This window comes from Limanda limanda, chromosome 6 (genome assembly GCF_963576545.1).
Source record: "Limanda limanda chromosome 6, fLimLim1.1, whole genome shotgun sequence".
NCBI classification, from domain to species: Eukaryota; Metazoa; Chordata; class Actinopteri; order Pleuronectiformes; family Pleuronectidae; genus Limanda; species Limanda limanda.
This window is the reverse complement of record NC_083641.1, coordinates 20,712,135-20,726,538: the sequence shown is the minus strand read 5'-3', so window position 1 is coordinate 20,726,538 and position 14,404 is coordinate 20,712,135. Positions and strand designations below refer to the sequence as shown.

General features: G+C 44.1%; 2 protein-coding genes and 1 non-coding gene across 3 annotated transcripts; 2 read left to right on the top strand and 1 right to left on the bottom strand.

Annotated features, from left to right (window-relative positions):
* Positions 1 to 161: 161 nt before the first annotated feature.
* Positions 162 to 233, bottom strand: trnap-agg (transfer RNA proline (anticodon AGG)). The gene has a single exon. It is a non-coding gene; the product is annotated as a tRNA-Pro (tRNA).
* Positions 234 to 1,029: 796 nt separating this feature from the next.
* On the top strand, positions 1,030 to 5,616 carry thap12b (THAP domain containing 12b). Its single transcript, XM_061073109.1, has 5 exons — positions 1,030 to 1,335; positions 2,296 to 2,416; positions 2,502 to 2,609; positions 2,730 to 2,766; positions 2,885 to 5,616. Exons 1-5 carry the CDS (start codon positions 1,247 to 1,249, stop codon positions 4,888 to 4,890), a joined length of 2,361 nt encoding a protein of 786 aa, XP_060929092.1. The 5' UTR covers positions 1,030 to 1,246; the 3' UTR covers positions 4,891 to 5,616.
* A 797-nt stretch (positions 5,617 to 6,413) lies between these two features.
* Positions 6,414 to 11,940, top strand: map6b (microtubule-associated protein 6b). The gene is made up of 3 exons (XM_061073787.1): positions 6,414 to 7,111; positions 8,838 to 9,051; positions 11,731 to 11,940. Exons 1-3 carry the CDS (start codon positions 6,414 to 6,416, stop codon positions 11,938 to 11,940), a joined length of 1,122 nt encoding a protein of 373 aa, XP_060929770.1.
* Positions 11,941 to 14,404: the final 2,464 nt, after the last annotated feature.

Genomic DNA, 14,404 nt, shown 5'->3' with positions numbered 1-14,404 from the left:
CGTGTATCGTCATTCTGAAGGAGATTGGACGTTCCCAGTGTTTCCTGTTGCAGATCCCTTGGGTTAAGTGAGCTCAGATCAGACATGACACCAGAGGCTTTGTCCTTCAGAGCTTCACTCACACAAAACAGCGATTTGGCGTCGGATCCTTCAAAAAGTAAGGGCTCGTCCGGGATTTGAACCCGGGACCTCTCGCACCCTAAGCGAGAATCATACCCCTAGACCAACGAGCCGTGTTACGTCAAGAAAAAGACCCTCACTTTGTATAACGGGTAGAACAACCCGCTAGAAAAGTAACAGTTTCCCTGAGTCACAGTTAGCTCCTGTTTCATAATGGAAACACACGTGATATTATTTAGCCGCCGACTCTACTTTCTTTGCACTGATATAAAAAGTACCTTAAAACCTCTTAATAATTGAATGATAATAACTTAATGACCCCACTTTCGTATTTGCAGCATTTTGACATGTGCTCAGAGTGAGGAAAGAGAAGCGGTCACATGCTTCTCTTCACAAGCGGAATAAAGAAGTTTACAAACCCGACGCTGTTTTTCAAATAGTGTTTCTCTTTGATAATCTACAGCAGATTCGACACAGATTTATTGGATCGTGAGCGGATGTGGTCCAGTCCCCGTTACTGCTCGAATCTGTGACTGAGTTTAGCTGGGGGACCTGGTGGGGAAATCACCACCGATTACTTATGGCTTCATCTTTATTATCCTGTTAACTTTAGACCAGATAACAACATTTTAACATTTTAACATTGAACAGTTTGCCTTCATCTTCTACATCCAGCGACGTTCAAAAGTAATGACAGTGTTAGCTAGCTAGCTCCTGTAGTGCAGTGCTTTATCCTGTGGGTGGCAGCAGCGCGCCTATGAAGAGCTGCCTCCGCTTTGTGTTTTGAGGGGGAAGAAGAAGATCCTGCAACTGTAGTTATGGACTAACCAATCGCTGCGCCTCCTGCTTCTGGCTCGTCCAATCACATCCCCTCGAGGGCGGGACCTCAACCTCCCCAACGATCAACTCCAAAATTTAACGGCGTGTGTTGTGAGTCGAGGATCCGGTGAACACACAGTTGTTTATGGAAACTAATCGAGCTCAGGTGCAGTGAGGGAAAGTTGTGTGTCTGTGTTGTGAGTTGAACCCCACAGGAGCCTACGTGTGGCTGCAAACGAAGCTTCCAGAGTCCGCAGATGACAACACTCAGCTAACCCGGCTAAGCTAACCACCTAGCACAAGCATCATGCCCAATTTTTGCGCGGCCCCGAACTGTACACGGAAGAGCACTCAGTCGGACTTGGCTTTTTTTCGGTTTCCACGGGACCCAGAGAGGTACAGTTCATCTTCTTATCTAGTTATTATGGTTCCGTTTGTTTCTGCTTGGCCCCCTGTGTCGTTTTTATCCTTCTATTGTTTGGTTTCTTGTTTTTAGTCTTCACGTTTTGTTTCCTACAGCGCCTTGTAGCTTTTATTTTGAAAAGGTTCTTTATGAATCATATTGACTTACTTATTCCTAGTTTTCACTCAACCATGTATTTTTTCTTGTTAAGATTCTGCTAAACTTCGCAGCACCTAATGTAAAGTAATGGAGAAGCTCCAACTATTGACTCATTATTCTGTAATATGTAGGATACAGAGTTCAAGGTGGCCACTGTGATTATAGAATCATAATTTAAATAATTCAAATCACTGCCCAAACTAAAAAATTATCAGTTTGCAATGAGCCGTGACCAAAGAACAGCTCCAAATCTTTGATCTCTAATGTGGATGTTTTAAATAGCAAATGTTAAACACCAGTTAATCCTGTTATCAGTTAATTATCCAAATTATCAGTTTTTACTGGTATTTAAATATTTGCACAAATCTTGAGTGTTCATGTTGCTATCAAGGCTCTGCTTGTAAACCCTGTCAGAGTATTTAATTGCTGCTTCAGAGGTAACTCATTACTTTGTGTGGCCTACAACATGAACACTGATGTTACATCTTGGTAATGGGCTCAGAAAGTGTGTTCTTCAATTACACTACAGCTATGTAATATTACAACCAAGTCTGTCAAGTTTGATACAAAGCAAAAAAGATATTTTAACAACGAACACAGTGGGACTACACCACCCTCAAAAAGCTTGGTTTGCCAGTTGTAATTTTTAACTATGTTTGTCATTTGTCCAGTATGAACGTATTCGAGACAAATTCATAAGAAACTCATGAAGACTCGACAACTTCCTCGATTCTTTAACGTTTTTCCAAATGTCACGTAAACCTGAGTTTCTTTTCTTTCTTTTTCTTTTGCAGATGTCGGATCTGGGTAGAGAACTGCCGCAGAGCAGATCTCGAGGCGAAAACGTCGGACCAGCTGAACAAGCACTATAGATTATGCGCCAAACACTTCGATCCAGCCATGGTTTGCAAAACTGTGAGTATCTGACCCGATCGGTAACCAATCAGCCTGGCAGCAGTTGTCCCCAAACAGTGACTTACGGGAGTTTATTGTTTTTCAGAGCCCCTATAGGACGGTACTGAAGGATACAGCCATCCCAACCGTATTCGATCTGACGAGCCATCTCAAAAACCCTCACACCAGACATCGCAAGCGGATTAAAGAGCTTGTGAGAACAATATTTATTAAGTTCACCTGTCATGTTTGTTTTACATATTCCTCTCAATCTTAACAATTTGACAAAGTGTTGTCTGTTTTTTTTTGAGTTGACTTACTTTTTGAATTACAGACTGAAGAAGACTTAAGAAAGATTAAAGAAAGGAGATGTAAGTAACGAGGAAATGTAGTTTTGATCACTATTGTAAAATAATTGCGTGCCAATTTTAATGTGGTTTGTATTTACTTAAAATGATCACTGCATCATTCTTGTGTTTGTTCATCCAGTGGCGTCCTCCGTTGAGCAGCTTGCGTCCAAGAAAGATGCAGTTGAGGACAGCACGAGCACCAACGAGGAAGAACCCCAGCTGTCCACAGAGGAGAAGGAGTTCCGGGATTATCTGAGGTCCATGTTTGAGGTCGTGGTCATGTTGGCCAAACAGAGCATCCCGTTAGTGTCGGACCAAGCGACCGAACCCGAGCGCAAGTCCAGCAACATGCAGGCCCTTCTAGATTACCGCATGAACGCCGGAGATGAAGCTTTGAAGAAGCGGTTCGAGGCGACGGCTGTGAACACAGACTACCTCTCGGCGACCCAGCAGAGTCAGCTGCTGGATGTGTGTGAGAACACGGTGAGAGAGGAGATGATAATGGAGGTGAGAGAGAGTCGCTTCTTCTCCCTGGTGACGGGCGACCTCGTGGAGTTCTCCAACGAGCGGCACCTTCCTCTGTTCCTACGCTTCGTGAATCAGCAGAACGTTCTTCGGGAGGAGTTTGTAGACTTTGTGCAGTTTGATGGAGACGAGGCCTCGCTGGTGGAGCGGCTGGAGGCCCAGCTGACCGAGCGGTGGGGGCTCAGCATGGAGGACTGCCGTGGTCAGGCCCACAAGGCCACTGGGAGTTCCACCACCAAGATGAAAGCTGTGGCGGTGTTGCTGATGGAGAAGTATCCCCTGCTGCTGAGCTTGCCGTGCTCCCACATGGCTCTGAACATCCACCTGGCCAGCAGTCTGCCTTTTCCAAATGTGCAGGTCGTCATGGAGACTCTGAGGAGGGTTGATGCTTTCTTCAGACGGCCGCTCACTCAGGAGGAGCTCGAGGTCGCGGTCTCCTCCCACTACCAGAAAAACGAGGACAAGGTCACTGCAGTGAAGCAGGCTTGTGGCTCAGGCTGGACGCAGCTACACAGCGCTTTTGACATCTTCCTGGATTTGCTGCCGCCCCTGCTGCTGTGCTTGGACAACATCCGGGACAATGACGATGGGAAGTTTGCCGACAGCGTCTCAACTGATGCGTATTCAATCACTGAAATTTTGTTTGACTTTGAGATCCTCGTCACCATCGTCATCTTGAAGAATGTTCTCACGTTCACCAGAGCTTTTGGGAGGAATCTCCAAGGGGAAACACTGGACGTGTTCTTTGCTGCCAACAGTCTAACCGCCGTGCTGCATTCACTGAACGAGGTCAATGACAACATCGATGTCTACCATGAGTTCTGGTATGAGGAGGCCGTGAGCCTGGCCAATGTCGTGGAGGTTCCAGTGAAGGTCCCGAGGCTGTTCCTCCGGAAACAGCGCGTAGCTGACATGGACGAAATCCAAACCGAGTCGTATTTTAAGGAGTACGTGACCGTCCCTGTAATCCGTGGCATCATGCAGGAAGTAGAGGACATGTTCTCCGACACCAACCTCAAAGCTCTCAAGTGCCTGTCACTGGTCCCTGCAGTCATGGGCCAGATGAAGTTCAACACCACCGAGGAGAACTACGCAGATGTTTACCGCAACGACCTCCCCAACCCAGACACGCTACCGGCCGAGCTGCACTGCTGGAGGATCAAGTGGAAGCACCGGGGCAAAGAGGTGCGCCTGCCCACCACCATCCACGAGACCCTGCAGCTTCCGGACGTCAAGTTCTTTCCCAACGTGAACTCCTTCCTCAAGGTGCTCTCCACCTTACCTGTGCTGAAGCTGGAAGAAAACAAAAGCGACACAGCGAGCGAGCGGCTGCAGGCGTATCTGGACAGCATGCCCGCCAAGCAGTGGAACAAAAGTCTGGCGATGCTCAACATCAACACGCACGTCAAACACGACCTGGACGTCATGGTAGACAAATACTGCAGACTCTATTCAGAGGATGACCCGGAGGCTGAGGAAGCGATGGCTGAGGAAACGGCGACTGAGGAAGCCCCGGCTGAGGAAGCGATGGCTGAGGAAGCAACGGCTGAGGAGGCGCCGGTTGAGAAAGCAGCGACTGAGGAACCGGCTGCTGAGGACGATTCTGTGATGGAATCATAATGACCTTAAATAATCTATATCTGGGACAGAAATGAATGGCTCTTATTTTTGTCGTCAGTCGTAAAGATGTCGTGCTGTGATCGCTCTCGTGTATTTTGCTGCATTTACACTTGAATATTTGTGTGGATTTAACGTTAAATGTTAAAAAGATCCGAGGTGTCCAAGAAGTCCGTTGCTCTGATTGTATGTGGTGAAAACATTAGTGTGTTGAGAAGCATCTTAGCCTCATCTTGTAAATAATCAAATTTGTTAGGAGGGAAACATTAAAATATTTTCTACAAGCCACCAAACATGATCTGTAAATATTACATTTTTGCATCTGTGTTGGGCTGTTATACTTCAGCCGCCTCTCTAATAATACTGTGATCTTCCTTAATAATATTTTGTAGCTCATTCACACTCAGCCTTTCTTTATTGTGTGTTTTTAAATCAAACCACCTGATGAACACAAGCGGCCCTGTTGATCTACAGGACAGTGCTTCTCTTCTTCCAGTGACTGTGAGGCAGGAGGAGCACAAGAGGGAGCAGTTCCACCCATATCAGCTGAATGAGCTCCAGCCGGAAGCCATCTTTTTTTTCTTGTAAGCATAGTGTGACATATCTTTGTTCGTTATGTAGCCCAGTTTGTTGAGATGTATTCTCACCGAAACCATTCAAAAAATCTGGTGATATGTTGTAAAGTTAAACAATTCTCTGGTGGTGTATTAAAGAATGGGACACGTTTGATGCAGTTTCATGTTTTAAATGTTTGTGGGGATGTTTGTCTTTTCTTCCTCCTGAAATATTCACAAACAGGCCTAATTCAGATTGGTTTAATAATAATTTTAAAAAAACATTCAAACACATTTTAGTCAGATTTTTGTGCAAAAATGTTTCTTTTCTTTGTTTTTCTCCCAGGTGCATGCACACTTTTATTTTATTTATTTCAACGCTACATTGCAAACACAAATTTGAACTCTGTATCTTTGCAAACATCAGATTTTTGCACTTCATTTCTGTTGCTTTGTGCTGCATTATCGGCCATTTCCTCCTCGTGGAGCAGCACAAGGCCTCGGCCACATCCTCTGTACCAGGCTGAGCTTCCATGGTGTGACATGGCAGGGGTTAACCCGTGTCTCCTCCCTCTCGACCGGCCAGACGGTGACGAGCTCAGGTGACAGTTCACCGTGCACACACACTCATTGCAGAGTCCGGGCATCACGCACATGTGGGTGGGGTCGCCTCAATGCTCCCCCGGCAAAGCGCAAAGTGAATCTAAACTTGAGCAAAGAGAGACAGCATCCTGCAGGAGGAGAGAGGGGGGGGGGCTCGAGTGGGCAAAAGGATCGAGATTCACTTTCTCAGCAGAGGATTACACAGAAAGCTGAGAGGAGGATACAACCCTGACTGGACAGAAACTGAGAGGCCACAGGGGGAAACGGGCAGAAGTCTTTTCCGAGACGTGAGTAGGACGTTTATCCATCCTTTAGATTTAGAGAGGGGTTTTATTTGGTCTGTGCATCTTCCTCCAGTCGGTCTCCATCATGGCGTGGCCGTGCATTACGCGTGCCTGCTGCATCAACCGCTTCTGGACGGAGCTGGACAAAGGGGACATCTCGGTGCCGCTGGTTTTCAGCAAATACTCGGATGTGCAGCATCTGCCCCATCGCCCGCAGCCGAAGCAGAGGGCGGGCGCCATCGCCATGGAAACGCAGTCTCATCCCGGCGAGCTGGAGGCAGGGAAGGCACCGCCCGGTCCCGGTGCCGCAGCGGGCCAAGATGGATCTTCTTCCTCTGCATCCGTCATGCGCCAAGACTTCCAGGCGTGGAGAGTGCGCCCCGAGCCCAGCTGCAAGCCCCGCAACGAGTACCACCCCTCCGCGACCCCCTTCAACAACGAGACCCAGTACCAGAAGGATTACAAACCGTGGCCTATACCGAAGAAGCACGACCACCCCTGGATCCCCAAACCCAGCCCGACCGCCCCTGCAGCCGCCGCAGCCACGGAGCCTGCAGCCGAGGCCGAGAGCGGCGTGGAGAAGAGCGAGATCGAGGAGAAGCTGCAGGAGAAGGAGTCCAAGGACGCGGCGGGGAGGAGCGGAAGGAGGGAGAAGTCGATGGAGAGGAAACCTGCGGAGAAGTCCGAGGCGGAGGTGTCTGCAGAGGTGAGGAAAGGCCGCGCAGCTGCAGACGCTCTCAACATGCAGATCAAGGAGGTGATGTCCACCTCCAGCAGCTACAGGTGAGTGATGCTGAGACCCAGGGTTATGTGTGTGTGTGTGTGTGTGTGGTGGGGGGGGAGGGCAAATATGTTCTTAACTTAGCTCCAATCAGTTCTGGAGCTATCATCAAGTGTCCCCAGTTACACAACATCTCTGAACACATTCCACCAGCAGCAGCAGCAGCAGCAGCAGCAGTCACTGGTCAGAGAGCATCCACACACACCCTCACCAGGATGCTAGGTGTTGCATGGCCTCGTGTTACAACCCCACATTGATTTCCAAAGCAAAGCGATATCCCCTCAGATAAACGTTTCACTATTGATTTTTGTCTTCAGCTTTTTCCCCTCTATGAAGTCCCTGTGGCCCCGTCCAGCTGCAGAGGAAAAGGCCCTGAATGGGATCTAACATGGTTTCTCTGCACAGGCTTCCTCCTCCAAATTCAATTAAGGATGCAGGATGCAGGATGCACGCAAGTCAAGATGAAGAGCTGCTGCCTCATCCTGCTCCACTTAAAAATTAACATGTGCTGTTGCTTTAATTGTCATTGTATAGAAACTTGTCCCGATGAACTTTAATTAAGAAATATGATTGAAGATGACTTTATTTGTCTTGTATTGACAAGAGCAACAAAGCAATACAACAGAGCTTAATCTGGTTACATGAATATTAAATTGTTGTGTTAATAAACAGAAGCATTCGTACAGAACCTGCAAAAATCTGTGATGACATGCGACCTTTATCTCTGAACTAGAATGACTCATTGAAAATTTAACTCCAGGGAGACGGCCTCTGTTTGCAGGAAATAATGAGTCTAACAAAACACAATTCAACGTGGCATCATTTATAAAACACAAGAATATTTATAGTTACTTCACCAAATAGCTATAGGTAGGATTTTGCTTAAGACGAGCACTGAATCTACTCTTAATTGATCTTAATACAAGAGAATGTGTAATTAAACAAGTCTGGACTCCAGCTTTTATTGACTCTACCAGTCCCAGAAGACGTGTAAAAAAAAAGAAAAGAGGTGGTACCACGTCGGAGCTTCCAGAGCTTAGGTAGTAAATCCCAACCTCAAATTGTAAATCAATAGCCGAGTATGATCCTGTCGCTTTCAGTGTTTCACTGGCAGCAGAGATGATGAGACATTGTAAATGCTGGAACCATAAGGAAGTTATTCATATTTGCCACATGTCTGAATGGACAACAGGGCATATTAAAAACTGCAGTTTATATTTCTTTACATTTACAAGTATTGCACGTTTTGAAAATGTCCCCATTGTGGAATTAATAAAGGATTATCTTATCTCATCTTATCTTATCTTAGCTTATCTTATCTTATCTTAACGTGGGCACATGCTAATTTGGCGCCTGTCCAGGACGGACCCCGCCTCTCGCCCAATGTCACCTCAAAGGATAAGTGGTAGATGGCGGCTTGACAGGCCAATATGTCAATCACAATCCATACAGAGCGAAACGCCTTCATATTGATTGACGCACCCGTTTTAAACTCGCTATTTTGTTAGCATGAATAATTTAACATAATTCGCTATAGTCATTAAGTTGAATGTTGTATAATATGCTGTACATCTCTGATTACATTTCAATGAGGCATAATGGAGAACAGAGAATATTAGAATTTGTTGCTTTTCCTCTGGGTTTTGTGCTCTTACTTTTTAGATTAATGAAAATAAGTTGCAGCCCATAAACCTTTACGTTCGCTATTTTTTCTTCAATTCATGCCAGGACTGAGTTCAAGGCCTACAAGGATGTGAAACCAGTGAAGGCCATCAAAGCTGCTTCTCAGTACAAGCCCCCCGTGGTGGAGACCAGTCGGGAGACCAGCTACAGTGCCACGTACAAGGGGGAGCAGGTGAAGGCTCAGCCCACTGACAACAAGCTGCTGGATCGCAGGAGGATACGCAGCCTGTACAACGAGCCCAGCAAGGAGCCGGCCAAGGTGAGAGCATGTGGCCACGCAGCTCCCAGGCTGTTCCTGCAGCTCTGGGAAATACTGCTGCCTTTTAAATTCAGAGTTATGTCTCCTTTAAGTACTGACACACAGTAAGTGCCTCCCTAATAGTCATGTCTAAAACTTTAGTAGCCCTGCTATATCCCAGGTTTAGTATTTTGTGATTAACACGCTGTCCGTGGACGTTTACTCTGCTTCATGCTTTCGATTTTATTTCACACTCCATCAGAGTCACACCCCAGAATAATGATCGGACTTATTAAACGCCAACTAAAATCACTTAATATCAATTTAGAAACTTATTTTAAAAAGTCAAATGTTTAAGTTCTCAATAAATATATAAAAAGGTCATTTTGCAGGTTGCTCTTACTAATACTGAAACTGTTGTACCCATCAGTTTTAATGTTACATATCCAACACTAAAGTAGGTCTTTATTTGAAAATATTTAACAGATTAATTGCAGAGGAAATAGACAGAAAGTTGTGACACCGTTATATTAGTTAGTTTGATAAGTTCCATCAAATAAATTACTCAGTTTAAACCCCAGTGAATATTTATTATTAGTTTATTTATCACTGGAATTGAATTAGTCATTATTTTGCATTTATGCTGAATAATATTTTTGTGTGTTATAACATGACCCTTTTTGCATGGGTAGCTGACATCCTGTCAAATGATTAAACGCCTCAATATTAAAATAAAAATGTGTGTGAACCGGTCATTCCTTTGTTCCCTGTAATTACAACCAAATCATATTTTTCTTTCCAGGAAACATCTCAGATTATTTGTTGTCAAATTTCAAGTCACAGACCCCTATATATAAAATATACCTTTATAGATTTGTATATACGTGCATGTTCATAATTCAGACTAAACAGTTTTTTAATCATGTGTCAGTAGCAGTGTGTTCATATGGCCACTCCCTCTCTCACTCTCGTAGGACTTCTCAGAGACTCAGAGCAGCTCTGTTGTAAACCTGCTGTAGTCAGGTGTGTTTTCTGTTTCTTCTAGAAGGCATGGAGGCCGACCTCAAACTGATCAGACACACACACACACACACACACACACACACACACACACACACACACACACACACACACACACACACACACACACACACAGACACACACACACACACACAGCCACACACACACACACAGCCACACACACACACACAGCCACACACACACACAGCCACACACACACACACACACACACACACACACACACACACACACACACACACACACAAACACACACCCACCAGTATGAGTTATTAGCCACATCGTCACTGATTGCCCACCTCTCAGCCTGCACCACCCACTATTATTTGTGGAGCTCAATAGTTTAAACAACTGACTAAAGGTTTATGCAAGAGGGGGGATGGATAAAATGAAAACATGTACCAAAGAAGAAAATTTATCACATCATTTGAGGCCAACGAGAAAAAAACGTCTACACGTCCATTTGTTTCTATTTGAACACATCTGTGTTTATCAGGGCTCTATTTTAGTGACTGTGTTTGGTGCAGATTACATCAGGCAAAGTAGAATTGTGTTCAGCAGTTTTTCAAGATCTGCACACAACTAGTTCACCATTAATTCATCTGCTTACAGGTGGGTGGAGGGGCAGTTGTATGTGTGGTGCAGTTTATTTTTGATTCCAGGCTTTGGCAACACTTGTTTGCAGATGATGTTGTCCTCTTTGCTTTTATTGTCAGATTTCTAAAGCTGCAGTTTTGCAGTCGTACCAAATTTGGTCATGAAATTTACAGAAACTATGTGGGTCCCTACGCACCAACTACTTTGCACCACCAGTAACTCAGTCATTGAAATAGAGCCCTTCATTTATTCTGTAAGAAACGATTTACGCACATTTGTCATCTCTTATGATTTAGAACATTTTAAGGTTTATTTACTAAGCAAAAGTTGAGCATGTCTGCAACTCATTTATATATCAACAGATCATTTGGGAGCTTCTTTAGAAGTATTTTTACTCTTTCTTACTTATGGTCACATTCATCTCTGCACAGGCAAATTTTTTCTCATCACTGAGATAATTTGAACTAGTGATTCTCCAGTTGCAAACCTGCCTGTCAAATAGGATAGGATTTGCTGTCACTATCATCGGTCAAATCAAAGCAAAATATGAATATAACGAGTATAAGACTAACAACATATACTAATATTAACCATCTACTTTCTTTAAATGCTGGAAAACTGCACGAGCCACTGTTCTTTAAAAGGAAAAGCACAAATACACCTTTTGTGCTGTGTTTTTAATTTCCTTTATCTCCATCTCACTAACCACATAATGCAAATATCACCTGTACCATATGGTGTCATTTGCCTGAAGGTATGTATTGCATGCTAATATAGGACTTGGACATTTTGGCAATTAAACATTTAAAGGAACAGTTGGACATTTAAAAAAATGTGCATATTTGCTTTCTTGGTAAGAAGCTCGACGTCATATCGATTATTGAATATAAAGCTTCAACCACTTTTTAGCTGCGGGGTTTAACTTGATATGAGAGGAGTATCGATCTCCTCCTCTAGTTCTCACCAGGAAAGCAAATAAGTTTGTTTTTGAAGAAATGTCGAAAGAAATGATTTGTTCTGGAGATTGAGGTTAATCTCAGCCCTGCACCTCTCTGCTCTTTCCAGGCCGACAAACCAGCGTCTCGTACCAAACCAAAAAAGACACCGACAACGACAACAGCGAAGATGGTGAAAAAGGCCAAGGAGAAGCAGATTGCCGGTTCCCAGTCCACCAAGAAAAAAACATCCGTGGGCGCCGCCGAACCCAAACCGGAGGGCGTGATCACAAAGAAAAGCAAAGAGATCAGCAACAGACTGGCTGAAGCGAAGCAGTAAAAAGTTACATGTCATCACCTCGATGTGCTTCAACAGAAGGTCGCCTGACACGTCTCGGCCAATCTCTTCCCTTTGGTTTTTACCTTCTGACCTGTTGTTTCTGCTGTCCTGTCACTTATTGTTCAACTTTTAGTGGGCACTGACGTCGAGCTTTTAGAATAATGCAAATGATTTTCACTGTAATGTGTGCGTGCGTGCGTGTGTGCGCGTGCGTGTGTGTTGGTGCACAGAACCGCTTTATATTAATTGAGCACATGATTTGCACATTATTTATATGAGTTGTGTTCGACATCTATAAGAAGAGCCATCTGTACACATGTCATATGTGTATAAAAGGGCATTTTTACCTTTGTCTGAATGGATGACAATTTGAGATCCATATTAAAATGATTGTAGAAAATGTCAAGGGGAAGATTTCTCTCCGAGACGGAATCCGATGAGAGGTTTTGTTAAAAATGCAAAAAGCTGTTTTTACGGTTGCGTTCCTAGTTACAGTGCCTCCGCTGTATGGTCCTGGTTTTCATTTCATTGTTCTGGGTGATATCTGGTTTCATCAGCTTGGTTGCTAAGAAACCCAATGACCTGTAATATAATTGCTAAAGCCTGCATGCAAGAGCCCCGTTTTTTGGTTGAGTAGCAACACTTTTAGCAGACGATACTGTACGTCACAGTCACATTCTAGCTTGTAAATTGAGCCATCGAAGATAAATGTGTAGGAGCAAGACCTGTTCAGATATAATGCATGAGTAGTAATAGATTGATCACATCAAAGGGTGCATACAGTAGGTAACATCATAGTCTTGTGGCCATTGAAGCTATAAAGTCAACACACCAGCAATATGGTTTCACCCACAAACATATTTCTTGCAAATTAAATGGAGATCCACTCCTTTAATCTAATAGGAACACTGCAGTTTCCACAGTGACTCAGTATTTCCTGCTATTGTACTCCATCTTCTCCTCTGAGCTGCGACGCTGTAATTGTGTTAACTAAGAAAAAAAACAAGAAGATGCTCATGGGCTTAAAAAGAAGCGGGCTGATCTCTCCAGGTGTTGAAGGACAAGGAATGGGCCAGGACTTGAAGTTCAGCTCCTCAAACTGCTGCTGTCTGAAAATGCGCAAAAAAATCCCATCTGTTCATTGTGAGCGTGACAATGATGTGTTTTTACTGAAATGTCATCACAACCCCGTCCCTCTGTTCTCTGCAAACACAAGTCCGTCGACTGAGGCCAACATGGCTGCCGTGTGCCAGGGCCCAGTCACACCACTACAGCCACCGTGAGCCTGCTTCCAGTTTTAGCTTCAGTGAGTGAATACGAGTGTGTGTGTGTGTGTGCGTGTGCAAGCGAGACTTTTCGGTGTATGACCTCTACAGCCTGCTGCCTGCTAGCATCAAGTGTGACCCCACCACAAGAAGTGCTGCTGTGCACTCCAACACCCTGGTGCTATATCTCTCATCGTATGCTGTCCGGCTCGGACTGCGCGTGGCCTCAGGCCCGAGTGAAATGACGATGTGACGATGTCATGCTGCTGCAGACATGTTGTGGTGTTGTGCTCGTATTCTCAGCTTGTTCTGAATGAACTCCAATTAAAATGACGATACAGAATCCCGCCTCTTGACTTCTTGCCTTCCTCGTCTTCTTCACTGAATAACAGCATTCTACCTTCACAGCAATTCTTCTCACAAAATAACTGTGGCGAATTGCAGAAATGTTGAAAATGTGAGAATGATATGATTTGAAATTTGAATAAATAATTAAATTTTTTGTTTGATGCAACATGCTCTGAATGCTGCAGTAATTTACTTATAAATTATCCATTTCTAATTTGTAAGCTGAAACATATCTTACAGTGTAGTATTTTGGTTTAATGGGATTCATAAACGATTTACAAGTGTTATCTGTTATTAAAACAAACATTTTATTTATCTCCTTATTGGTGCTTTTGTCTCTGATCAACCGTGTCCGCGTCCTTATACAGTATAGAAGCAAACATGATCTACTCCTAAAGTGCAAAATCATGCTCTCTGTGATGGTTTAATTCATTATTATAAAAATGAGAAGGTATAGGTATTTTTTACCTAATAATAAATAAATAAAATAAGACATAACAAACGGTTAAGAGGTGCCTAAAATAATATCCCAGCACTGAGTTTTCTCCCTACTTCTCCCCAAGACTAGTTTGGTGTCTGAAGTCCTTTACAAAGGAAGATGGGTGTGGCCTGCAGATGTTGTAATCCTCAAAACCGTTGTCTGAGTGCGTTTCCTAAAGTGAGAACTCATCAGTGTTTTGTCCTGAACATTTTTAACAGTTCAGACATTAGTCAGGAGATGAAAAATGTCCTCATATTTAATCTGAATTTGAAGAAATGAAACATCATTTAATTGTTTCTCAGTTCCTCCACTGGCTTAGGGAAGCTGCTGGTAATTTTCCTGTGAATCAGTCATCCTGACATAAACGCGC